Genomic DNA, 27,861 nt, shown 5'->3' with positions numbered 1-27,861 from the left:
ATGTACTTCAAGGAGCGAAGTTAGCACTCTCGACGGGGATTTTATTTATTTTTTTATTTTTATTTTTTGGAAAGAGTTGCAGGGTTAATGCAATGCGCCAGCATAACGGCACACAAGAAACCGGTTCGCCAAGAAACGCCCATATAACAACTTTCAGTTTCGATTTATGTATGCACGCTCAAGGCAAGCATTTGTGGCAGTGTTCGTGCGCGGCTCGTGGACTTGGGCTTGGATTATGGTCGTCTTTAGTTGTGTTCAGATATAAGCGATGTCTGTGTCTGTGCTGTGCGTGTTCGTGACGGCTGTGTTCGCGCTACAGCAAGCCGAGTGTCTCAAAAGGACGTATTATATAGCTATAAGAGAGGTAAACTGGGATTACGCGCCGAGCGGCAGAAACCTTATCACTAACCGAAGCATTGAGCAAGATGAGTGAGTAAAAATGACGCATTTCTATTTACAAGTAACAGATAAAGTAATGAGCGACATGCCACATTACTGGGTTCATTGTAATGGTCTGCTGGGTGACTAATCAATAACACGTAGCCTTTTTATGTGAATAAAGCTTTTTTAATAAGTACTTGGTGCTGGAGGCTACATTTTTTTTGTTTATTCTTATAGCATGTATTATTATTAGTAGTAACATGTATCCTGATCTGTAGGCCTACACCTTAATAACAGTAAACAGTAATCTGATTGTATGATAGACATTACCGATTATTGAATTATTGTTAGCAGGGGCGTGGACTGGGGGTAAAACCCAGTACTGATTACCAGGGCCCCAAAGGAAGAGAGGGCCCTTGAAAAGTCAGGAATATATTTTATTTACCTGGATATTTTCATGGGTGGGGCCCTGGGGGCCGATCAGGACTGCCTATGCATAGGGCCCGGGATCTTGTGCAACGCCCCTGATTTTTTACCATTATTTATTTATTTCACTCTCTCTTTCTTGAACAGACATGCATCGTTGTTTCTGTCAAAAGGCAAGACCCGGATAGGGAGTCTTTACAAGAAAGCTTTGTACAGACAGTACACAGATGGCTCTTATTCCGAGGAAATAGCTAAACCTGCCTGGCTTGGCTTCCTTGGTCCCATTATAAGAGCTGAGGTCGGAGATGTCATAGAAGTGCACTTGAAGAACTTTGCAAACAGGACTTATTCTCTCCACCCTCACGGAGTCTTCTATGACAAGAATTCAGAAGGTAGGATTCACACAATCTCTCTATCAGTTCCATTACTAGTTCTACTTTTCCCTTCATCCCATTTTTTCTGTTGATTTTGCTGTCTTTTTGTGTTTATCTTTGGGTCACAACAGCAGTTTAGAGTCTCTTCACACATAGCCCATAAATCAACCACAGAACAATAAATAAAACATGTGTAGCAGTGTCAAATTGTACCACTGAAGCAGTGTTTGGGTTAATATGATAATTATTTGACGAATAATGTCACATAAGTGATGAACTCTTGCTGTAAACAAGCAGAATCGCTTGTGGAAATCGCTGATGGAAAGAAAAACAACAAGACCAGAAAAGAGAGAAACACAAAACATACAAATGACTCACAACCACAGCTTTGAGATGAAATCAGCTGAATTAAAAGAAGTCATTAAATCTCTCCAGGTCTCAGCAGAAGATGATTAAACCACTTCACAAACAGCACTACCAGCTTCACTCATGACTAAACATGGGTGTTCCCTAAAAGCAGCTATGGTAGTACGTTTCTCGTTACCAATTGTGTTCAATGGAACATGTGATCATAGCTAGCTAATGATCCTTCTGGGAAACACAACCCAGATTGACTTTATTTTTGTCAGACATCTACAGAATCTCTTATTGGATATTACAGAGGTTTAGAGGTTAATGTTTTATTGAAAATATTTCATTTGAAATCACCATCAAAGGGGATCAGTGTTTGCTTTTGTTGTGCTATTGACACTTTGACATAATCTTTTATGCGGCTGTTATAACTTAGTGATTGTGAGATACATTTAGTATGGCAAAGAAAGCCAAGAGAAACAAAACTAAAGGGGTCATGGGACATTGCTAAAAATAACATTATTTTGTCTATTTGCGGTAATGAAATGTGTTTATGTGGTTAAAGGTTAAAAAAACACTATTTTCCACATACTGCACATTGTTTCTCCTCTATGCCTCGCCTTTCTGAAATGTGTCGATTTTTACAAAGTTCATCGTTTTGAAAAGCGAGGTGTACTCTGATTGGCTAGTTATCCAGTGTGTTGTGATTGGCTGAATACCTCAAGAGTGTGACGGAAATGTTGCGCCGACAAAACCAATAAAACCCATTACAAACAAGGCATTTGTTGCATCCAGTGGGGACATAATTGCAGATTATAATGACTTATAATGTCTTCGTAAGCATTGTGTTGCGTATCGCGCATGTAAACATAAAACCATGTCTGCATTTGTGATTGGAGAAATGACAAACAACAAGTGCTACTCTACACTGCTCAAAACTTGTGTTTGAATCATCAGTGACTAATTATTTAAATATGAAAACGTACTTGCAGACTGTGAGTCAGAAGCGCCAGACTGTTCTTGCAAAGTTGAAACTGCCCAACATTATAGAAACAGCCTTTGTGCCACAGATGCATTGTAATATTTCTCTCTCTGGAAACAATCCAGAAACAATTCTGGAACAGTGTTGTAAAAAATAGCTTAACCATTGATTTCTAGTCATGTCCTCTTTTGGAAGGCCAATCAAAGTAGTCTTAGCAAAGTAGCCTTCTTTCTTTGTGTGAACATTTGGACGGCGATATGCAAATCTTCCCACATAGTGACATAGACGTGGGGGCGTGTAAGAACGAGCCATTTTAGGGGGTGTGGTTGACTCTTGATTTTATTAAGAATATCTCTTTGGATTTGAAACTTTAGTCTTTGTAACTTTACAGATCTTCTTTATGCACCAAGAGCTTGTAACACTCCAAAGAGAAAGGAAACATTTTAATTGCTGATGTACGTGACATAATCATAATCATCTACTTCACTGGCCACAAATAAGAGTCTAATCTCTGATTAAATGCGTGTTACTTTTGCGTTGTTTATTATAGTATACTTGTGATTCTACTGCAGTGTTGCTCAATGCAAAGAATTTACAAAACACTTTGTGCACAAAAGGTTTTAATCTTTGCTTTTATATAGACACACACAGACATCGGTGCAATCAGTGTACAAATCCCAACAGTGGTGACAATCAACAAAACGCTTCATGTCGCAATGCATGCTAGGCACAGTATAGCCATTCCCCTCTCGCTTCAAATTAAAGCAGTTTATAGAAAATGTTAGAACATTACTACGGTTGGTCTGCAGTCTTTAAGACTTGTATTGGAATCAGAGCAGGAGATAAAATAGACAAACATTCGAGATTGACCAAGGCAGATAGCCAAAACATTTACCTATTTTATATGACTCCAATAAAACACTAAAGATAGCAGACCAACCGTTGTAATGTTTGAAGAAAAACAGGTCTTGGCACCTCATTCAACTGGGAGAGCGCAGTGGTTTGCATTGACAAATTCTGCGAATTATTATTTATTCAATAATTATATTTTTTATTTATTATATTCATACTGTTTAAATATTTAGAATAATTATCAACTAATGTCAACTGTAAACTCAGAGTCTGTTTAGCTATGTTCATACAACAGGCCAGAGTTGCAGTTGTTTCTCTTATTTCTGTTCTCATTGTTTCTTTTGCCTCCAGCGATTCTGTTTGTTATCAGCAAGTGTTCATTATTAATACTAAACTGTGACGTAATCATGTCCTTAACTCCAACAAGATGAACTGTTACATAAATCTGAACTGTTTCTATTGCGTATGACTGATGCATATCAATATTCATTTGTGCTAAAACCATGTAATCCAAATGGATGGAAAATTTGATACCAAATATTTTAATGTAATAATTTTTTATTGTTGGTTTTTGTGTGTGTGTGTAACCTTGGTACAACACCTTTGTTTTTAACCATGTAACAAATTAACAAGCATCTTTTCCTGTCATTTGTTCATAAATGTTTTGAAATTAAGTTTAACTCTACAGTGTTTACTTCCATCGCAGGCCAATTTTACTGAATAGGCATTACTGTGTAAACATGTTAGTCATGCTTGTGATACCAGTACCACAAATATTTCCAAATGAGCGTAGCTTCCATAAAAATCTGGTTGGACTTGGAAGCAAGGTTGTTTATTGAGTTGTATACTAAAAGAGCAAGGAAAATCCAGTGTTGATACAGTGTGCCCCTTTTAAAATCCTAGATTTGTTACAGTTTGTCAAATACGAGCCCTTAAACAGATGAGAATGTACAAGTGTGAATTAGTTACTCTTGTGTTTTAGGAGCGTTGTATCCGGATGGCACGACTGGTGGTGATAAGAGAGATGATGAAGTGGCTCCAGGTGAGAGCTACACATACACCTGGCAGGTCAAACCAGAGTACGCTCCTACTGAAGCAGATGCTCCCTGTCTCACCTGGATTTACCATTCACATGTTGATTCACCAAAAGACATTGCATCAGGGCTGATAGGACCACTGCTCATCTGCAAACAAGGTAAGGTCCACACACAAGCTGTAATAATCTGCACACATGTGGAATACATTTAGTTTACACGGACACAGAAGATTTTACAGTCAACTACTTAGCATCAAGCACTCCTCCCTTCTAACTCTTAAGTCTTTTCCCAATATCTTTTTCCTCTCTTTAGGCTCTTTGGACAAGCGCTCTGATGTGGAGAAAGATTTCATTTTGATGTTCAGTGTGGTGGATGAGAACTTGAGCTGGTACTTGGAGGACAATATAGATACATGCTCTGATTCAGTTTCAACAAAAAAACTTGAGGACGATTTAGACGAGGACTTCAGACAGTCCAACCTCATGCACTGTAAGTCTCAGGATGTCTCAGTCTTTAACCTCATCCATACAGAAACACTGGGCTGTTGCTTCTTGTGTTCTAATGAGGAATGTTCTATTTTTATCATAGAAACCAAAAACTTTTATTTAAATCATCTCAACCATTTATATTAATGTGTTTAATACAGATATACTGTAGACTTCTACAAAGCAGCTTGCATTGCACTGTAGTACTTAAACAGTTGCTACTGTAAATCTACTAAAAAAGAAAAAATTCTTGAAATGATAAAATTTCACTGTGTTTGGTGCTGACTACTGAAATTTTGGTACCATGTCAAACACTACTGGGAATCAAAACTGCTGCTTTTTTTTTCAAACTACAGCTACATTAATGTCTGTAACCAACAGTGAGAGGTTTTATAGAAATAAGCCCATACATTCCCATGGTGGCATATTTAGCTGATGTTTTTCATACTTCGATGGAAAGTACCTTCTTTTATCTGTTCCACTTTGAAACAAAGCCATTCAGAAAAGTTTAGTTTTACTTTTGATATCCAAAGTTCTCTGCACTCTAAAATAACAACACAGCCGTTTGTGGTGTTAATTTTTAAGCCTGACATTTTTTTTTTTTATCTAAATGAATAATAGGCAGAATTATTGTTTCCTTATGTCTGACCCTGGAACACAAAATCAGTCATAAGGGTCAATTTTTCGAAATTGAGATTAATACATCATTTGAAAGCTGAAAAAATAATCTTTCCATTGATGTATGGTTTGTTAGGAGGACAATATTTGAAAATCTGGAATATGGGAGTGCTAAAAAATCAAAATATTAAGAAAGTCTGCATATAACTAATCAAAAACAAAGTTTTGATATATTTGTGGTAGGGAATTTTAAAAATATCTTTTATGAACATTATCTTTACTTATTATCCTAATGATGTTTGGCATAAAGGAAAAAAAAAAATTTTTGTATTGCTACAAATATACCCCAGAGACGTAAGACTGCTTTTGTGCTCCAGGGACACACGTTTAATTATGAAGTTCGTGTCATCTCATCATTAATTCTCTCAGTGTCACTCATTCAGTTGGTTCTTGTCTTCTTAGCAATCAATGGCTATGTTTATGGTAATTTGCCTGAGCTGAAAGTGTGTGTCGGACGTCCCGTGTCTTGGCATCTCTTCAGCATTGGCAATGAGGTGGACATTCATTCAGCTTATTTCCATGGACACACCGTCCTGGATCGCATGCACCGCACAGACGTGCTTAGTCTGTTTCCAGGCACTTTTGTCACCGCAACAATGATCCCCAGAACAGAAGGAAAATGGTTGTTAAGCTGCCAAGTCAACGAACATGTACAAGGTAGTAACTGTCTTTCTGTCATCTCTGTGTGAAGCCTAATATTTGTTCCTCATTTTTTTGTCTCTAATCAGTGTATGATTACTTTCAGTTTTGACTTGTGGCTTGTTATATTGTTTGTGTTTTAAGCTATTTTGAATTCCTGCACACTGGAAAAGAACATTCATCATTATGACATACCAACAATTTGAATCCATAAATGTACTGTAACTTGTCAGGATAATTTACGTTATTCTAAATTTAAATTACTTTCAGAGTTCCACTCTGTTTTCTTTATCATTAATTCAATTCAAAATGACTACTTATGACATTTCTTTGCATTAAACTTGTTTATTACACTTGAGTTTATTTAAACTTGAGTTTACTTAAACTTGAGTTTACTTAAACTTGAGTTTACTTAAACTTGAGTTTACTTAAACTTCAGTTTACTTTTCTTGAGTTTATGCCGTGTTTCCACCGAAATTACCCGCAACATTTGTACCAGGAACTTTTTTCCCCAGGAACTATTTTCCCCCCAGACCTGTTGCTTTCTGTGTTTCCACCGCGGTGTAAAGTACCGGGAAGATTAGGCAAATAGACTGGTGACGTAGGTCTGCTCGCGTTTCTAAATACAAAGTGCGCTGATTTTGGACGTCCATCCTCAATAATTCAGACTTTGCGTATTCGACTCGAGAGTGTGATGTCCGCGACGAAACAGCAGCGTACTTGAAAACTTCAGTCAGCTCGCCTTGACTACTGCAATTTTCCTCACTGTACATTTACAATAAAACGAATTATGATATCAAACACCACTGCCTCCTTTCGTTTTTATTTTAAAATAATAATAGCCGCAGAAATGTACTTAGTTCAGGGAAATGTGTATGTATACAGCCATTACAATGAAATGAAATATTATATCAATTGCTTCTTTTTAATTTCATTTTAACATGTATATAAATTGAATGAAGACTAAAGATTACCTGTTAGATTTACCCAAAACGAATTATATTTTATGTTTAACCACTAAAGAGACATCAGAGCCAGCGTCACATACTAGAAGGTCTAGCCGAGGTGAGGCTGAAAGTTCCGGAACTTTGAAAAAGTACTACCTCGCCAGCAGGGACTTTCTCAGGGGCTTTCTTTTTTTTATTTACTTTATTTAGTTCCTGGTTCGTGCGGTGGAAACACAGCTTTACTTAAACTTGAGTTTACGTAAACTTGAGTTTACTTTTCTTGAGTTTACTTTAACTTGAGTTTACTTTTCTTGAGTTTACTTTAACTTGAGTTTTCTTTTCTTGAGTTAACTTTAGGGAAGCAGGTAAATGTATGATTTCAGTGTAGCTGATTTGCTCTCTGTTCTCGTGAGCAGCAGGTATGCAGAGTTTCTATGAAGTCTCGGCCTGTGGCTCCTCAGTCTCTCCAACAGAGGGCCCTGGCCAAGAGAGACATTTCTACATCGCTGCTGAGGAGATGGAGTGGGACTACGCCCCTTCAGGGATGAACTATATGACAAATAAATCACTCACTGAAAAAGAGAGGTAAAACTCAGATTAGGTGATGCTTAAATGCACGATCGATTAACTCAAAACCTGTTAGATCTGAAATTGCTGAGGGATTCTGAAGGCTCTGAGGAGCGGTGGCCAGACTTAAGCTTTGCTTTTAAATGTTATCAAATAAATCTGGATACGATTAACTTTTGGCAATATTCGTTAGTACACAGACAATGCCTGCAAATATAAAGAAGCCATAGAAAACCATTGAAAATATCTAAAAATTAAGATAAATGAGAAAAGTTGCAGTAATTGCGGCTGCAGGTCTGGTATTGTCTATTTATAATTGATGTTTACCTGTTTTATTTTTATTTGTTATATGCATGTTGATTTCGTAATTGTATTAGATTACTTTTATTTACGTTAATGTCCTTCTTTTCCTGCAGTGACTCTCAATCGTATTTCAGTCGTGATGGTGGTAAGCTGGGTGGAAAATACCTAAAGGCCAGATACATTTCATACACTGACAGCACATTTACTACCAAAACACATATTGCTGGCTCGGATGAGCATCTTGGAATTCTGGGTAAATCCTCCCTTGTGTCTTGCATGTTTAAGAACACTGATATGTATTTTGATAATATGTAAAAGTTTGCATGAAACGAAAATTTCAGCAAAGAGGATTGATTTTGAATGTTTGCGGTACAAAATAAATATATTTAAAAAAAGAATAATAATGCATATATGAATAGATAACAATAAGACGAGTAACATAATATATATAATAAATAATAATAACCTGAATTAGGTGTGTTTGATTAAGGAGACATGCAAAACGTGCAGTGTTGGGGTGCCTCCAGGACCAAGGTTTTTAAATTAAATTAAATTCTCTACACCCCTCCCACAATAGGTCCTGTGATCAGAGCAGAGGCTGGTGATATCATCATAGTGACGTTTCTTAACAAAGCTAAACGTGACTACAGCATTCAGCCACACGGTCTGCATTATGAGAAGATCTATGAAGGAGCAATGTATAAGGATGGTAAGTCATATACAGCTACAGCTATACACACACATAGATCTTCAATCAAGGGTTTCTAAATGGGCAAAGCAAAGAGGGCGAATTCACTCAAGAAAGCTTAAAGGGTTTGTTCACCAAAAAATGAAAATTATGTCATTAATAACTCACCCTCATGTCGTTCCAAACCGGTTTGTCCTCCGTTTATCTTTGGAACACAGTTTAAGATATTTTAGATTTAGTCCGAGAGCTCTCAGTCCCTCCATTGAAGCTGTGTGTACGGTCTACTGTCCATGTCCAGAAAGGTAAGAAACACATCATCAAAGTAGTCCATGTGACATCAGAGGAGCAGTTAGAATTTGTTGAAGCATCGAAAATACATTTTGGTCCAAAAATAGCAAAAACTATGACTTTATTCAGCATTGTCTTCTCTTCCGTGTCTGTTGTAGGCGAGTTCAAAACACAACAGTATAGTGATATCCAGTTCATGAACGAATCATTTGATGTAACCAGATCTTTTTGAACCATTTCACCAAATCGAACTGAATCATTTTAAACGGTTCACATCTCTAATACGCATTAATCCACAAATGACTTAAGCTGTTCACTTTTTTAATGTGGCTGACACTTCTTCTGAGTTAAAATAAACCAATATCCCGGAGTAATTCATTTACTCAAACAGTATCTGACTGAACTGTTGTGAAGAGAGAACTGAAGATGAACATCGAGTGAAACCGTTTCAAACGATTCAGTTCGATTTGGTGAACTGGTTCAAGAAAATCCGGTTACATCGAGTGATTTGTTTGCGAACCGGATATCATTGAACTGTTGTGTTTTGAACTCGCTCAACAAACACGGAAGAGAAGACAATGCTGAATAAAGCCGTCGTTTTTGCTATTTTTGGACCAAAATGTATTTTCGATGCTTCAACAGATTCAAACGGACCCTCTGATGTCACATGGACTACTTTGATGATGTTTTTCTTACCTTTCTGGACATGGACAGTGTACCGTACACACAGCTTCAATGGAGGAACTGAGAGCTCTCGGACTAAATCTAAAATAGAGCCCGACCGATATATCGGCCGGCCGATATTATCGGCCGATATGAGCTAATTGCATTTAAATCGGCGTTTATAACGGCCGATGAAACATGAGAAACAGAGTCTCATGCTTTACTCGTTATGAGTGTTGCATAGTTTGCCCACCAGAGGGAGGTCTGCAACTCCAGAGTTGACAACAGCGCCAGAAATTCACTACAGAAGAAAGCGATCAGCCAAGCCACGGAGATGTACTGTTTTGCCGGTGAGTCTGTCGTACGTCATGTGAAATGATTGTAGATTTAATTCATACACTGTATATAAAAACGGTGTGGTAGTTCTAGCTAACGGTCCTATCATTATCACTTCTAAATACTCTGCTATTGCCGCTAATGCATTGCTATATTAGATTACCCACAAAGCTAATACCATGTTTATCAGTGGAAGAGCGCAAACGTTAATAAGAGGTCAAACTATAACGTTAGCGTTTAACTTATTCTTATTCTATTGCGGTGTGTTTCCCACATAATGACCGCGTAATGGGCCTTTCACACAGGACGCGGTATGCACGGCGCTTGCCGCTGGGTTCAGCGTTGCCCTTCAGATACAATGCGATTTTCGCTGCACTGCGCTGCGCTGCGCTATGGCGTAGGCGTAGTTTTAAAAACTTTTAGCGGGAGCTCTTTCATAGTCTGTCGTTCCTCCTTTCGGTCAGCAGCAAACATTTATCTGTCCCGTTGTAAGAAGCAAGCGATAGCGCTAGTCCTGCTGATGAGAATTAAGAGAGAAGCAAGGAAGAAGAGTCTACCCTCAGGCCCAGAGAACAATTTGGTGAATTCAGGCTGGTTACGTTACTCTAACGCTAATATAGCTTCCTTTTTAGCAGGCCCCTTAAATGCTTGCTATTAACTTGTTTGAAGGTGGTTCTTCTCAAAATTGACAGCGGTGTGTTCATTACACTAACGTTAACCATTCAACTTCAAGTTGATTCCGTAATCTTCTGGTAACAGTAGGCAAGACGATGTTTTGATTCAGACTGCACAAAGAGAAGAGAAGATATACGGGTCCGTCTGTGAGAGCAAATATAGTGTAGTTACAGTAACTACAGTAGGTGCATCAGAAATGATTAAACCAGAGGGGACATGTAAATAAATGTGAGCTGAACAAGCGCTTTTTTTCTTTTTTTTTTCTTCTTTTAAAAATCCATATCGGTCGGGCTCTAATCTAAAATATCTTAAACTGTGTTATGAAGATGAATGGAGGTCTTACGGGTTTGTAACGACATGAGGGTGAGTTAATAATGAAATAATTTTCATTTAATGGGTGAACTATCCCTTTAAAACCACTGCTTTAGGCTTTTTGGTGACAGTACTATTTCACAGCTTTACACACACATTGCATCACATTTGGCGACAGTATTAAAATACAAAACATAAGTCCAAGTTTTAAGTCATGAGGCTAAGATTTTAGATTCTTTTTTGTGTTCTGTCACCTCCTCAACAGGTACTCAGAAAGCTGGAGCCTCTGTGGCTCCTGGTAAAAAGTTCACCTACCGTTGGAAAGTATTGGAAGGTCCCTCCAGCAGTGATCCTTCTTGTCTTTCATACCTCTACTATTCTGCTGTTGATCCTGTTCGGGACACTAACTCTGGTTTATTTGGGCCCATACAAGTATGCAAGAAAGGTGCTCTTGATGGAAGTGGCCATCAGGTAATGAACTGGCAAAGACAATATGGTACAAAATAGGGTTTAAATATGAAGGATCATTCTGTGAAAAGAGGTTGCTTGACTGTCAACCAAAAACATCAAAGTTTGTTTTATATGAGCTGTTTTATTGGATATCAGGTTTGCAAGTGAAGCCTAAATCAAGCAGTCACTCAGCATTTGAGACTAAATGTCAGTTTGTAGTTATTAATAAATGTATATTTTTCTTACAGTTTCTTTCAGGGTTGATTGTTTGAAGAATTCAGTGAACACTGAATGTAATGCAAGTAAATCTAATGGCCTATGTGTTTGTGTGTCATGTGTTTTTCCATGTTATTTCTTTAGTATGCCAACAAAATTCAGCATGAGTTTTTTCTCCTGTTCTCTGTGATGGATGAGAATGAAAGCTGGTATCTGCAAGACAACATTAAAAAGTTCGGCAGTGGTGATTCAAATCCAAATAATATAGAGTTTCAGGAAAGCAATAAGATGCACGGTATGCATATGTGTTTAATCACATGATAATGTGCATTTAATGACACTTTGTTAATAAGCAAGTTTATGGTTTGACGGGATTCTAATAAAGAATGTGTGTGTTCCCTCTCAGCGGTGAATGGCTTCATGTATGGAAACCTGCCTGCTCTGGAGTTGTGTAACGGAGAACATGTTATGTGGCACATACTTGGCTTGGGCTCTGAGGTGGATATCCATGGGGTGTATTTCGAGGGTAACACTTTTCAACGAGACGGGATGAACCGTGACACTCTCAATGTCTTCCCGCATACAGCAGTGACTGTTTATATGACACCTGACAATAATGGTAAGTCACACCACTTTTACATCAGGGATAAAAGTGTGTAAATGCTTATCCTGTACACTCAAGCAATGGAAGATATGACTGACTTTGAAAAGTTACTTGTAATGCTTTTACTAATAATGATTTTGAGATCCTAACCTGACTAACAATGTTTGTTTCCAAGAATAATCTGATTTTTTTTTTCTCCAGACACTTTTATATACATTTATTTACATTTACATTTATTCATTTAGCAGATGCTTTTATCCAAAGCGACTTACAAATGAGGACAGTGGAAGCAATCAAAAATAACAAAAAGAGCAATGATATATAAGTGCTGTAACAGAACACGTAGCATGGGCTTTTAAATAATATAACAAATAAAAAGAAAACAGATAGAATAAAAAAGAATAGAGCAAGCTAGTGTTAGAGGTCTTCTCACACACACACAATTGCATAATAAATGAAAATAGAATTCAAACAGATTAGAAAGGTAGTTCATTTTTTTTTTTTAAGAATATAATTAAAATAGTGAGTGTTGAAGTTAGAAGATTGCTAAGGACTTATCTGCTCGGATTGAGTTGGGGATGTCATTACACCAGGAGGGAACATTTAATTTATAAGTCCGTAAAAGTGACTTCGTGTTTTTTTGGGATGGCACAATCAAGCGACTTTAATCTTGCTGCCACGTTCTGGATTAATTGTAAAGATTTGATAGAATTGGCTGGAAGACCTGCTAAGAGAGCATTGCAATAGTCCAGCCTGGAAAGAACAAGAGCTTGAACAAGGAGTTGTGCAGCATGTTCTGAAAGAAAGGGCTTGATCTTCTTGATGTTGAATAAAGCAAATCTGCAGGATCGGACAGTTTTAGCAATGTGGTCTGAGAAAGTCAGCTGATCATCAATCATAACTCCAAGACTTCTAGCTGTTTTTGAAGGAGTCATGGTTGATGTGCCTAACTTGATGGTGGAATTGTGATGAAACGATGGGTTTGCTGGAATCACAAGCAGTTATGTTTTGGCCAGGTTGTGTTGAAGGTGATGGTCCATCATCCAGCAAGAAATGTCTGTTAGACAAGCTAAGATGCGAATAGCTACCGTCGGATCATCAGGATTGAATGAGAGATAGAGTTGAGTGTCATCAGCATAGTAGTGGTATGAAAAGCCATGTTTCTGAATGACAGAACCTAATGATGCCATGTAGACAGAAAAGAGAAGTGGTCCAAGAACTGAGCCCTGAGGCACCCCAGTAGTTAGATGTTGTGACTTGGACACCTCACCTCTCCAAGATACTTTAAAGGACCTATCTGATAGGTAAGACTCAAACCATTGAAGTGTGGTTCCTGAGATGCCTTTTGCCAGTAGGGGTTGATAGGAGGATCTGGTGGTTAACCCTGTCAAAAGCAGCGGACAGATCAAGCAGGATAAGTACTTGCCAGTCTTAGAGCTTCAACAACTGAGAGCAAGGCCGTCTCAGTTGAATGTCCACTTCTGAAGCCAGGAAAGGTTGAGAGCAACACATCTAATTCATCCAAAAAGTTACCCAGTGGTCCTGGGGTTGATAGACAACTACAAAATGTATTTTAAGAGGGTAGGTAACAGTAACTGAATGAGATTCAAAGGAGCTGTTGATACTCAAAGATGGTAAAGGATTAAATTTCCAATCATTAGAGATGAGCAGACCAGTACCTCCACCTCTTCCAGTCAAACGGGGGGAGTGGGAAAATGAGAAATTATTGAAGAGTGCTGCAGGTGTAGCAGTGTCCTCTGGTTTGATCCAGGTCTCTGTTAGGGCCATGAGATTAAGCTTTGAATGACTAATAATAGAAGTAATGAAATTAGCTTTGTTTACAGCACACTGGCAATTCCAGAGGCCAATACAAAAAGAAAGTAGTATATTAGCAGATATAGGCAAGTGCGCAGGTTGTTAAGATTGCACTGCCTACATTGTGTGATGTGTGGTTTGCGAATGGTAGTGATAGTAAGGATCTGGAAACACATAATAAGAATTGGTTATAAACAAAAAACAACTGAAACAGAAATAAAACAAGGAGAAGGAAAAAGAGATTAATCAAAGCAATACTTATATTTCCTGCCGGTGTCCCTGCCCGGTCGAGTCGGTGGTCTTTACACTCTTCGGTCTTCACAACAGGAGGGCTTAACTGGAGGGCTGCCGCGACCACTGCCGAGATATTCTAACCTTATATATACTAACAAAACGGAAATTGAATTCAGCTGAACGCACTTTACTGTTTAGCACAACAAAGGTCTAAGCAAACGCACAACACTGACAACGTATGCGATAGAGTACGAGACCAAACGCAGCACGTCTCAACACAGTGTATACAGTTGTTGTATATACATATACAGTTGTTGTTGAATTGTTAAATGATTTAAAGATATTTGCTCATCAGTATGCTCTTCTCCTCTCAGGCCAGTTTGAGCTGAGCTGTCTTACGGGTGAACACTACCAAGCTGGCATGCGTCAACATTATGAAGTCAAGTCCTGTTCAGCAGTGACTCCTGCAGCAGAAGATTTCCCCTCCACAGTGCAGTACTTCATAGCAGCAGAGGAGGTCGAGTGGAATTATGCTCCAGACCGCACATGGGAACTGGAGAAACACAAAACTACAATGAGGCACAGGTATACACACAAACTTAAAAGCATATGTACACACAGACATTTTACAGTCTGTGAGGATGAGTCGGGAAAAGTTAGGAATAGAGTTAACACTCAAGCTGAGACTTGTGTTACTCTTGTGACATTAATTTATTTACAAATTGTTAGAATGCATACACATTTAGACCCGTTCATGCCCATATCATCTCTTTGGTTTTATTTTATTTCCTGCTTTACTTAGCCCTGGAGAAATCTATCTTGAACATTCAGGAAATAGGATTGGTGCAAAATATAAGAAGGTGGTGTTTCGGGAATATTTAGATAAAACATTCACTGAAAAGAAACCCAGACGTCCAGATGAGGAGCACTTGGAAATAATGGGTATGTCACATCTTACTTTAAAAGTGTGAATTGTGAACTGCTTTTTCCATAAAAAAAAATGTATGATTTAGTTATAAATCATATAATACTGTAGCTCTCGTAAGTCAGTTGAAACCTGCTTCTCAATCATCAAATGCACACAAACACACACACATTATTATTATATTAAGGCTACAACAGCAACAATGGAACATAAAAGATCATTTGAGAACAATCTCAGTATTTTTTGGTAATCCAGTGAAAGTCACTGGTAACTAAAACTAGCCTAGTTACCAACTGTCTTCAAAATACTTTATTTTATGTTGTGCAAGAGAAAGCCAAAAAGAAACAAGGAACAAGTTTTTATCAAATTATGATAAATAACAAAACTAAAACTGCCAGCCAGTGACGGTAAATGTCTTTGAGTCATTCATTCATTTGATTCATTCAAACTGCTGATTCATTCAGGAAGTAAGCAGCTCACTTAATGAACAGGCTTTTTTATTCTGTGTGAGTCATTGGTTCATATGATTCATTTAAAACAGGGATTCATTCAGAAACAAATTAACACTTTTGCTCGGAGACACAATTCTGTTATGGCTTTAAAGGTAATTTCTCAGAGAATTAGGCAAAAACAGACAATATTGGGTTTAAAATCTAAATCTCTTGGGGGCGGGGCCAGTGCATTGACTTTTTGAACTTGTTAAACTGACAGCCCTAATATGTATATCTATACAGAGAGAAAATATAACTAGGTGTTATTAGTAACAATATTTATAGATGAGTGTTAGATTCACTATTGACAAAGCAGGTTTCTTTGTTTTAGATCATTCCCTTTGCTTTTGTTGTTCTACATTAGCTACGTTTACATGGACACTACTTATCTGATCGTAATAGGACTAGAAGCACAATCAGAATAAAAAAGTCACATGTAAACAGGTCAATCGAATTGAATTGGCCAGATCCGACTAAAATTTCAATCAGATTGTAAAGGGTGGATAATCCCTTTTGTAATCCGAGCGAGAGGACATGTAAACACTTGATCGGACTGAAAACCGAAACGGGAAAGTACTGCGAGTGCAGTAATGTAGACATAGCGTAATAACGTATGACGCGCAGAACGAGCTGTTCTTCCTGGTGACTAAAGTGTCATAAATAAGTGTCCTGTCATTATAAAACTCCCCTTTCACTCAATGTATGTGAAGTGGGACAGGACCACGTCCCACCAGTCCTCGTTTAAGACTCTCATCAACAGACGACTACTTTTGGGTGCGGCAAGGGGTGCTTTTACACCTTTTTTTTTTTTTTAAGTAACGTTAACTAGTAAAACAGTTCATGTGCTGGTTGTCGCCTAATTAGGACCCGAATTAGTTAAAAATCACATGTGCTTTTTTAAATAGCATGCAACAGCAGCGGGAAACTCTGTATATTCATGCAGTGAGCGCATGTCAGAAGAGTAAATCCGATCAGAAGCTTGTGACATGTAAACGCGCATATCAACCCAATCACTTTATTCAGCATTCATGTAAACACTACATTCGGATTTGTCAATCAGAATGAATTAAATCCGATGATAGCAAAAAGTGTCCATGTAAACGCACCTACTGACTCTCAGTTTATGTGCAGGACCCATCATTCGAGCTGAGGTTGGTGAGAGGATTCAAGTTGTGTTTAAAAACAAAGCCAGCAGGCCATATTCTGTTCATGCCCATGGAGTGAAGACCAGTAAAACCCATCAGAACGGTGTTCAGCCAGGTCTGTTATTACTCAGATTTGTCTTTTATGTGGTCAGGAGTGATTCAGTAGTATACCAGTAAGTAATCCTCTGTGTTGCATGTATTATAGGTGACACGATGACATACAGCTGGACCATTCCAAAGCGATCCGGTCCAGGTCCCAGTGATCCTAACTGTATAACGTATGCCTACTACTCATCTGTCAGCGTGGTTGAGGTATAAATCGTGTAACCATACACACTGTTTTTATGCAACGGTGATCCGTATCATTAAACCAAATGTAGATTTGATAGTGTGAGTTTTTACAGATCTTCTCTATTAATGTTCTTCAGGACTTGATGAGCGGTTTGGTGGGTCCACTGATAGTGTGCCGGAAAGGCACCCTGAACACTGACAGACGTAGGACAGACATCGATAAAGAGTTTGCCCTACTTTTCATGATTTTCAGTGAAAATGAGTCCCACTACCTGGATGAAAACATAAAAACCTACCTCAACAAAGACCCTGAACATTTTCCAGAAAAATATGATGGGGACTTTATGGAGAGCAACAAAATGCATGGTAATTATGTGTGTGTCATTGTCTGTATTACAAGTTTTCTGGAGAAACACATGGTGTAGACTTTTTGAAGAAGAACTTAAAGCTCTCTCTCTCTTTCTTTCTCTTCCACAGGTATTAATGGAAAGATGTATGCTAACCTCCATGGGTTGAATATGACAGAGAAAGACAGGATCGAGTGGTATATGATAGGACTGGGGAATGAAGTCGACATGCACACTGTGCATTTCCATGCTCAGAGCTTCATTTACAAAGTACATACACAAACACACACAAATATTTACGGTGGCATGAGGACAGTTAGGGGTGTTCACACCAATGCAAGCGACAATGCATATTTATGACCTGACATACAAATTCATGTCCATTAATATGTAAATCAGTTGCAGTTTCACATAGGAACCTCAAATCAGTTTATTTTTAATAATAATATTAATAAATGAATGTATTTATTCAGTTTCACAGTATTTATGCATTTATTTATTTATTTACCTGGATAGCAAAACAATCTATATGAATAATAAAAGCAGAAAGGGCAGTCTCAGTATTCAGCCTTAGTGTTTTTAGTCTTTTTGCATTCATCATTAAAAGAAGCATTTTTCATTAGTTGGGCACTGTGTGCTTTTGACTTACTTAAAGGTTTGGTTCATAAGATAGTTTCTTTATGAATACAAAGTTGTTATTATTAACATTATTTTTCAGTACATAGTCTTTTTATTTCTTTACATTGAAGCTTTGCTGCTAAAAGCAGAATACGAAACACTGTTTACATTTACTTTTTATATATTGTAATATCAAAGGCCCATGCCCCCCCAGTAGTAGTTCACTCCTGAAACACACTAATGCATAAATACAGTTAAAGTGTCAAAACGTCTCTCAAACACTCTCATTTTCTCTCCCTCAGACGGATCGTCCTCATCGTGCTGATGTATTCGACCTGTTCCCAGGAACATTTCAGACCATAGAGATGACTGCAGAAAGTCCTGGACAGTGGCTGCTCCACTGCCATGTGTCCGACCACATCCATGCGGGGATGGAGACGCTTTTCACTGTTCATCCTAGAGGTTAGTAGTGACAGTTTTCACATCGAGCCTCAGAGCTCCAAGCCTAGAGAGAGTCTTCAATGCTAGCATGAGGATGCTTTCACACTAATAATTTGGACCTGAGTTCAAGTTGTTTGGTTGTTGTCAGATCATTCTTCAAGACTCAGATATGCATTAGTGCTTTAGTGTCAGGCTCGCTCCAACATCTGCGTGGAGGTTTCTAGTAATCCAGAAGTCCTTGATTAGCTGGTTCAGGTTTGCTTGATGACAGTGATCTTCCAGGAGCAGGATGCACTAGTGTGTGTGTGTGTGTGTGTGTGTGTGTGTGTGTGTGTGTGTGTGTGTGTGTGTGTGGTGTGTGTGTGTGTGTTTGTGTGTGTGTGTGTTGGTAAACGAGAGAGTGTGTAGATGGTAAATCCAAAAAAAAAAAAAACATAATGAAAGAATATTTGTGCTTGTTCTTCTGCATCTTTTGAAGCTTTAATTCACATTATGTAGAGAGTTGACCTCCAGTGTGGATCGCTTTCACATTGCTTTGACATTAAATGTTTTTATAAATTCGATAAATTAAGATTAATAAACAACACATAACATGACACTTATAAACCCTTAAAAATATGCATGTACTTTCTTTTCTGAGTTCTCTGTTGAGTTGAGAATAATTGCGAGAGTGAATGACTAAACTTTCTAAAGTGACTGTTTCTTTTGTATTTTATCATCAGGTAGAGCTGGGGGAAATCCAGACAGAGGTAAATTAACAGTTATGTTCAGTGCTTTGTTTATATTCTTAGCAAAGCATGAGATGTTCATACACATTGTGAAAACTGTTTTAAAAAATGATATCCCTGTTTGTTTTGTTTTTTCCAGCCTTCAGTCATTTTCTGTCTACTCCGATGTTGTGTCTCCTTGGAGTGGTCCTGTCACACTTCATAGCACACTGAAACAAGATCGAAGTGACCATGGGTCAATAGAGCTGATAATTACTGCTGTGACACTGATTCTCACTACTTAGTGACCTCATCTAGTATATTCACTGTTCTGCTGTTGAGGGATACATAATATAAATATTAGTCAGTCCATTTTGATTTAACATGCATGTAATGATCAATGAGTCAATAGAATCGCAGCCTGAAGAACAATGTACTTTACTCCCCAACACTGCATGTTTATCTGACTGGAAGCACTGAAGAGAGCAATGAAAGACTACATATTATTTTTTCTTTATCTTTTGCTGAAATGTAAGCATGACACAATGCACCATAAACACAATGCATCAGCTGTACTTAAAGTAGAATTATACTGTGTCACATACTTTTAATTCCCATGAATGCATTAACACTAGTGATGACACAGCTGCATCTGTTTAGTAGCAACAGTGTACGAGTAAGTTAATTAATGAGTGTGTGTGTGTTACTTTCTTACTCGGTATGTGTTTTGTATGTATGGTTACACAGATGAACTGGTTTGTAATTGTTCAGGTTTTTTAATTTATTTTTGTTGTTTTGTTTTTGTGTGTGTGATTGAAGATTGCTGTGTGACATTTCTATTTCTGATGTGGACTGTTTGTAATCTAAGTGGATGACTGTTTTTCTGATGAACGTTGGCTGATGTACTGCTACTGAATTCCAAATTATAAATTGGAAATGTGGAAATGTGTTTGGGCATTCAGTGAATATACATGTGTGTGTGATAACTTCATGATAGTGTGTTGTGTTAGTGTAAGTGAAGTATTATTTAAACCCTACAGCATCTCCTAATCCTGACCATTGCACACAGTCGTTCAAGCACAGGCCAAAGCTGTTTCTCCCACAGCTGGCCTTCAGTGTGTAAGAAGAATCAGTTAAGCAGAAGTGAAAGAATGATCGGGAATTGAAAGTAATTGGGAACAGGAAAGAGGGAACTGTATTGATTGATGCTGGGATGTTGTGCTTGAAATAAAACATTAAAATGGTAGATAAACACCAATCTGGTCTGTGTGTTGACTGTCCAGAGGAAGAGACAGTGAAGCATGTGATTCTACAGTGTAGGAAATACAAGACACAAAGAGAGGTGATGGAAAATGATAGACAGAAAGAGCTCGGGTTACAGAACTATTCAGGGATACTGGGCTTTATAGTAAAATATGATGGATAAATTGGATAAATAATGTTTTGTTTTTCTCCCCTCAATCGTGAAATGATCGTGGTTCATTAGACGGTGGCTGAGATGGATGGTCGTTAGAAGAAGAAATAGGGAAATTATTACACTTAAAACTCTGTTGAATAATGCACTGAGTCATGATACAATATATAATGCTTTTAATGAAACACTGTTCAAAAGGATTTAGAAATTGTTGTTTTTGTTTAGAAAAAGATGCATTGGGATCAGCATTTATAGACATTTTGAACTCTATTGGTGTTAGACAACATGTTTCAGGACCTACTCATTGTCGAAATCATTTTTTTTTTTTGAAGCATCGAAAATCGACTTTATTCAGCATTGTCTTCTCTTCCGTGTATTGGAAAATGTAAATACAGAAATGCATTGTCATTTTGCATATTGCATTCCAAATTGAATATTGCTACGGCTTCCACAGACTTGACTTGAGTTCAGTTATTCCGGTTATTCCCGTTACATCCACGGTGCACACTCCAGTCCAGCAGGTGGCGTGAATGCGCTGTCGTCTGTTTGCCAACCGCGATTAAACCCCAGAAGAAGAAGAAGAAGAAGAAGAAGATCAACAAGAAAAACAAGAAGAACTAAATGTTTGGGGAAATAGTGTCGTTGTTTGCTTATCTACATCGGTATTCGTTAAAAGCTTGTAGCTATTCAGTACAGATTGGGAGAATGAGTACTTCCTGAGCGCCTTCTTCAGTCAGTTGAACGCTGTGTGGATGTTGGTGATTTGGAGAACTTTATTAGGTGATAAGAGAGGAGAGTGATGGCGATAGCGCACGCCGCCACAGACTATGTGTTCACGGACTTCGTGCTGAAGGAGCCCGCCTCAGAGAACCGCTACAGAGGCATCCGTCTGGAGCTGGCCCTGGATAAGATGGTGACCTGTGTGGCTGTGGGACTGCCCCTGCTGCTCATCTCTCTCGCCTTCGCCCAGGAGGTGTCTGTCGGTCTGTATCTCTCTCTCTAGGAACTCTTTCCCATCGGATGATGCTGATGTGTGCAGTGTTGAGAGCAGTGAAGGCATGCACACGTGCCATGTGTTCTTTCACTGTTTACACCGTAGTTGTTATACAGTATCTGTTCAATAACAGATCAGTTTCCAGTATAACTACCACACCTGGGGGATTCCAGAGAGTTTCACTGACTTTCATTTCCAAACAGTCTGAACTCTGAAGTAACTTTCAGGATAAGTAGTTATGATAGTTTATTCTTTGATCATAATCTGCTCTGGATTGCTAAAGCTACTGTATCTCATCTTCAGAGGTGTTACAGCAGATTATGCTGAATGTTATTATATTAAGAACATTACATTGATAAGTTTATATATATATATATATATATATATATATATATGTATATTGCATTAATATAAGTTACGTTTATTGTATACTATCGCAAAATTATTATTTTATTTTAAACATGAAGTTCTGCATTAAAAAGTTAATATACTTACTACGTCTCACTTCAAACTATTTCTATTTTTAATCGTAATTTTTATTTAGCATCAAACAAAAAAATGTAAACGGTTTGATGGCAAATAAGATCAACTTGAATAATAATGTTTCTGGAATCATTTGACTTTGATCAATAACAGCTAACGTAAATGTTAAAGTGAGATTGTTCTCATATAGTAAGGCAACTGATGTAAAAAAATTACAAGCACAAATGTTTGAGTTAGTGTATCAGATGAAAATGAAATGCTTTTTTTTGGTGTTTAATTATCTGCAGAAAACATTTTAGCACTGAGCCCATCATAGCAGCCAAAACAGTATCAAATGACGTTTTAACAGTTTATTTTTGTTTAGTTTTTCTCCAGCTGGTCCCCCGTTTGTGTTGTTTCCTAATGAGGAAGTTTTACACACTGCATATTTTAGCACAGAAACCTGAAAGACCTGACTGTTGTCATATCTTAAGATTACTGATCTTGTGTGCGACTTGTTTTACGTTTTATTTTGATCAGTTATTAATTTTTCTTTAATATACAAATAAAAAAAGCGTAGGGCTATTTTTTGTTGTCAATGTCCCGAATGAGGAACAGGATGTGAAAATGTAAGATATATGTTCACGTTCAAGCTTTAAAGAAAAGATGCAAAAGTCTAAAATATCCGATTCTCTTTCCTGTAGGTACACAGATTAGTTGTTTCTCCCCGACGAAGTTCTCGTGGCGTCAGGCAGCGTATGTGGATTCGTTCTGCTGGGCTGCAGTGCAGACACAGGACACAGGAGGACTGCCGCTGTGGCTGCACAAGGTACACCACCCAACACTTGCACTCTTTACTGGGTTCTCCTCAGGATTTATGTGTGCTAGCTGAAGAGATACTCAGCAGTGCATGCTGCATTAGCACCTCATATCTGATTATAACATCTCATAGACTATAACACGCTCTCACACATTTCTAATGTGCCCTCAGATTCATTAGTTCCTGATGGGTATTGTCTTTTCATGCATAGGTAAAGACCCCCATCTGAAAATATCATTTAAAAACCATGCTGTGTATTTTAAATAATATAGTGGTAAAACAATACAAATGTTAAGTGGCTGATCTAAGTAACACTTCCTCTGTCCCAGACGAAACCTAACATACTTTTTGGAGGATGCAAGATTTAATTTAATAATTATGAGCGCGTGGTGAAAGAGGACTTATAACAACAAGCCAACTATGAGCGTCTATGGACTCTTACCCAGAAATGCATCAGACACCTCAGAAAAGCAGAACGGGCCTCTGGTTCATGATGATAACATTGGTTTCATTGCCCTAAAGAATACAGGCAGAACAACTCTTTATTCATTTAGCATGAATGACTCTCATTCACAGACAGCCCTTTCTTTGACCTTCATTTCACATATCCTCAGGTCACTGTGTGTATTATTACTGTATTGTATATTGTGTTTTGTATTATATACTGTTTTATGTATGCTTTTGATTTCATGTAGGGTCTCTGAATTCATCTTCGGATGATCTAATTGAGAGTTTATATTATATGTGGATACTTATGCTACATATTAGTGTTATAGGACCCTTTAGTAGTCTTTGCATCAACATCCAGTCCAGTTACATATGCAAACTAGATAGTAAAGTTTGTAGGCAGAGAAGCCTAGCCGGAAAGTTTTACGTTGTTTTAAAAGCTTAAAGTTTGAGGGTTTTCAGGTTGAACTAATTTGAAGTAGTTTTGAAGGCAATAAAATCTATTAGAAAAATATGTAGATTAATAGACGGATAGATAGATAAGAAATAGTAAACTAGCATGTTGGTAGCATGATTAGCTAGTGACTAGCATGTCGTTAACATGTTTGTAGCACCATAACAGTATATGTTGAGGAGCGTAACATTTCCATCAAATGCTTGAGGCATTCTACAGCTAATACTAAACCTAATACTATGGAAAACTCCGACTCATTTCCCATAACTGCATTCTCTGGTTTCTTTAATGGCTTCATTGCATTGCATTTTGTATGTATGTTTATTTGTTTGTTTGTTTATATTAACTGTGTGTTAGCATTTAGTTAATAAAACTTCTGTGCACAAATTACAGAAGTCTCTGGTCCTGCTACCTGATTTAAATAGTTGTAATTAAACATAATTGTTATTATTTATATACATTTCTCTTTTGAGCTAATTTGCTACATAACGTTATTATATTAATGTGTGGCTTAACTTTTTTTGGCAAGACCTGTTGTGTTCTCAGTCTAATTAGTGTTTTAATTTTGAGTTATTCAGTATAAAATGACTATTATCTTAACTTTAAATATTATGCAGCTTTGAGGAAATATAAAGCTGTTTATCCTAAAACTAAAACTAAAAAGGTCCTAAAATAGAGCCTTGTGGCACTCCGTATTGGACATGTGATTGATTTAACACTTCTTCATTTACCAATGCAAAGTGTTAACAGTCAGATTACATCTCTAAAGTTTGTGTGAAGATATGCAAAAGCTGAGACAATACCAAACAGAAATATTTTATTTTTTCTCCCTCGTTACTTAAAGGTGTGTACATTTTTGCCACATAAATTGCTAAAATAATGATTGTATCCAAACATACAAAAGTCTAAAGAGGCTTCATAAAGAAACTAAGTTTTATTTACTTCAAACTATGATAAAGAACATTTTTTTTCCCAAACAAAATCATGAATGTATTGTAGGAAAGAGTCCTGTTTGATAAACCTGCACCCACCCTGCTATCCGACAGCAACGCTAATTTAATTCAATACCCAAACTTGACTCAACTGCATAAAAACAGTGACCCAAACTGCACCCGCATTAAATCTTCTACAAGTAGTAGACAAAAATCATTTATTTTTTCATGTTACTCAAGCATTTAACCATTAGGCATTCTGAGCTAATGCATTTAAAACAATTAACAAACACGCAGCCCAACTTGTTTACAAAAACAGACCGTGTGACAGAATTTGTTGAAATAGTGTTGGCTAAATGGACATGCAACCCATCGTGCCTGTCACCCGTCCGAGCCACACAGCAGCTCACACAAATATTATTAGGCCCTAAACTGCACTTCTCTCCCCTCTCTCTGCAGTTCTTCCCTTATGTGCTGCTGCTGGTGGCAGTATCAGTTTATTTGCCGGCGTTGTATTGGCGCTTCACAGGAGCTCCAGTGCTTTCTTCTGATCTGACCTTTATAATGGAAGAACTGGATCGGTCCTATAACAGAGCCGTCAAACTGTCGAAATGCCTTTACACAGCAGGAAAACTGGACACCGAGTCAGCCCGCATGGACTCACACAGGTAAACTGGACACACACACACACACACACACACACACACACACACACACACACACGTCTGGCAGTTCTTCTTGATGTACTTTCAGAGCACACAGGGCTGTCACATGGCTATTGAAATACACACACACACACTCAAGCTACCCTCCCAACATTACGTTTCTATAAAAGTTGCTTTTTCACAAACTTTTTTCTTTTCACTTCCATCTCTCACCAATCATACCATTCCTATTACACACCCATAACATTTCAATCCTGTTATTCTTGCATGTTTTTTTCTTCTTCAGCTCTGTGAGAGATCTTACCGAGAGCTACTTTAAATATCCTCTGGTGGAGCAGTACCTGAGGACCAAGCGCTTCTCTCGAGGATTACTGATCCGATACCTCCTCTGCCGCACCATCACTTTCCTGGCCCTCGTGCTAGCCTGCATCTACCTCTGCTTTTACATCCATCTCTCCTTCACAGATGAGTTTCAATGTGACATCCGCACCGGAGCGGTTCTCAACGACTCCTCAGTTCCTCCGGCCATGCAGTGCAAGCTAGTCGCTGTGGGCATTTTTCAGCTCCTGAGCTACATCAATCTGTGTGTGTATCTGCTGCTGGTGCCATTGTGCTTGTACGCCATGTTGGTTCCGTTCAGAAGGACCTTGGGCTTCTTGAAACCCTATGAGATGTTACCCACTATAGGGGTAATGCAGTTTGGACCGGTGACCTGGGATGATCAAGCACTCTACCTGCTGTTTCTGGAGGAGAACCTCAGTGAGCTGAAGAGTTATAAGTGTCTGAAGGTGTGTTGATGTGTGATGCCTATAGTCTCTCTGCTCCATTCTTTGGGTATAATAGTACATCGTAAAGATTTATTCATTCATCCAGTTTAGTCATTTAATCATAAACTGCTACATCCAATTTCAAAATGCATTTGTTTAAATTCATATTGTTTTTGGTGTAAGAGAGAGTTTTTTAATGTGTGTGTTTTATGTTTGCAGGTGTTGGAGTTGTTAAAAGAGCAGGGAGAGGACTCGTTTGACGCCTTGCAGCTGTTGCAGACTCTTGGACAGGTTAAGACCGATGTGGTGGACGGCAGATTGACAGGAAAGGACCAGAAAATCAACAGCACCAACAATGGTGACATTGAAATGAAAGGTGCGGTACTTTATACATCAAAAATATGCAATATAATTTTTTTACAGGGGTATAAAGTTAATAAATTGGTGCTCTTTGGATGCATGATTTCTTAGTTCATTAAAAAAAAAACGTATAATGCTAGGGCAATCCAAAATATAGTGGAAAATAGTTCGCCTTGTTCTCACATGGCTTTACATTAAAACACCTCACAAGTGCACTGACACTTCAACGAGGTGCATTTAAACAGTCACGATACACTCACCTGATTAAGTGTAAAAATAACACTGGCTACTATTTTGTGTAAATATAATTGAGGAAGAAAAAAAACATAAACAACGTACTTTCACGCACACACAGAATACCTTTAGAGCTCAAGATAATATCATAAAATATAACATAGGAAAGAAAGAAAAAACAAGGCAGTTACAAAAAAAGGTGAAAAATCGAGTTCGGCATTTAAAACATGAAAGGCAATAGTCAAAAAGGTGTAAGCGGGGCACTTTAAGGTAGAGTAGTGGTGAAGTGATCAGACACTGACTCAGTGTGTGTGTTTCTCCAGAGGTCTCTCCTCTGCTGCAGGATGCTGGCGTGAGAAGTCCTGATGGAGAGAAGGTTGTGCGTCAGAGGGTGATCTGAGCTGAGCTGAGCTGTGGTGTGTACAGAGAGTGGTGCGTCACACACCTGGAGCACACACAGGAAGAGGAAGATGTGTGAACATCTGGAGCACACAGAGGAATAGATGGAGGAAGACTGGGAGAATGCCGTCCTTTTATGATGAATGCATTACTAAGACTCACAGACTGCAGTCAGATTCTGTTTTAGTGCTTCTTGTGGGGTTGGATATGAACTGCTTTATATTGCCTTAGTTTCATAGCAGAAGATGAAGAGTTATTGTGTGGAAACGATGCCTTTACTTGACTTGTAAAACTGACTTATTCAGGTCCATGCTCACATTGTCACGCACCAGACCAAAGTTGCCTGTGAGTGTCTGCTGATTCTCTCATTCTGAAATAATGAGGAAAACGTAATAAACTGAATGAAAATGTTAATCTGAGAATCTTTTTGAAATGTGAATTGTGGGAAGAGGATGAAATTGGATTATCTGCCGTTTCTGCGCAGATTGATTTGTCCATTTGTTTTCTGCATCCATGGCATTTTTAATACTTGTGTGAATCATGTTTTGTGTCTTTGTTCTGAAAAATAAAAAAAGATTTTTTTTCTTTTTTCCGTTTCTTTCCTCGGGTACAGTTGCTGTCATATGTTTGTATGTCAAAAACGTA

The 27,861-nt window shown here is 38.0% G+C and overlaps 2 protein-coding genes across 3 annotated transcripts; both read left to right on the top strand.

Annotated features, from left to right (window-relative positions):
- The first annotated feature begins 165 nt into the window (after positions 1-165).
- Positions 166-20,526, top strand: hephl1a (hephaestin-like 1a). Of its 2 annotated transcripts, XM_052577141.1 has the most exons (20): positions 167-429; positions 955-1,199; positions 4,349-4,561; positions 4,716-4,892; positions 5,969-6,223; positions 7,569-7,737; positions 8,136-8,275; positions 8,600-8,731; positions 11,250-11,455; positions 11,795-11,945; positions 12,057-12,269; positions 14,678-14,888; positions 15,106-15,245; positions 16,851-16,979; positions 17,070-17,176; positions 17,293-17,521; positions 17,633-17,772; positions 18,423-18,582; positions 19,284-19,310; positions 19,429-20,526. In XM_052577141.1, exons 1-20 carry the CDS (start codon positions 269-271, stop codon positions 19,500-19,502), a joined length of 3,279 nt encoding a protein of 1,092 aa, XP_052433101.1. In that variant the 5' UTR covers positions 167-268; the 3' UTR covers positions 19,503-20,526. The 2 variants fall into 2 exon arrangements, with proteins under 2 accessions (XP_052433102.1, XP_052433101.1); XM_052577142.1 differs by lacking the exons at positions 19,284-19,310; positions 19,429-20,526 and having other exon boundaries at positions 166-429; positions 18,423-18,587.
- A 722-nt stretch (positions 20,527-21,248) lies between these two features.
- panx1a (pannexin 1a) lies at positions 21,249-27,805 on the top strand. The gene is made up of 6 exons (XM_052577159.1): positions 21,249-21,665; positions 22,843-22,967; positions 25,251-25,459; positions 25,743-26,244; positions 26,443-26,599; positions 27,141-27,805. The coding sequence occupies exons 1-6, from the start codon at positions 21,482-21,484 to the stop codon at positions 27,215-27,217; spliced, it is 1,254 nt and encodes a 417-aa protein (XP_052433119.1). The 5' UTR covers positions 21,249-21,481; the 3' UTR covers positions 27,218-27,805.
- Positions 27,806-27,861: the final 56 nt, after the last annotated feature.

This window comes from Carassius gibelio, chromosome B15, assembly GCF_023724105.1.
Source record: "Carassius gibelio isolate Cgi1373 ecotype wild population from Czech Republic chromosome B15, carGib1.2-hapl.c, whole genome shotgun sequence".
Classification (NCBI taxonomy): Eukaryota; Metazoa; Chordata; class Actinopteri; order Cypriniformes; family Cyprinidae; genus Carassius; species Carassius gibelio.
The sequence above is the reverse complement of the archived record's forward strand: the minus strand, read 5'-3'. Positions and strand labels throughout refer to the sequence as shown.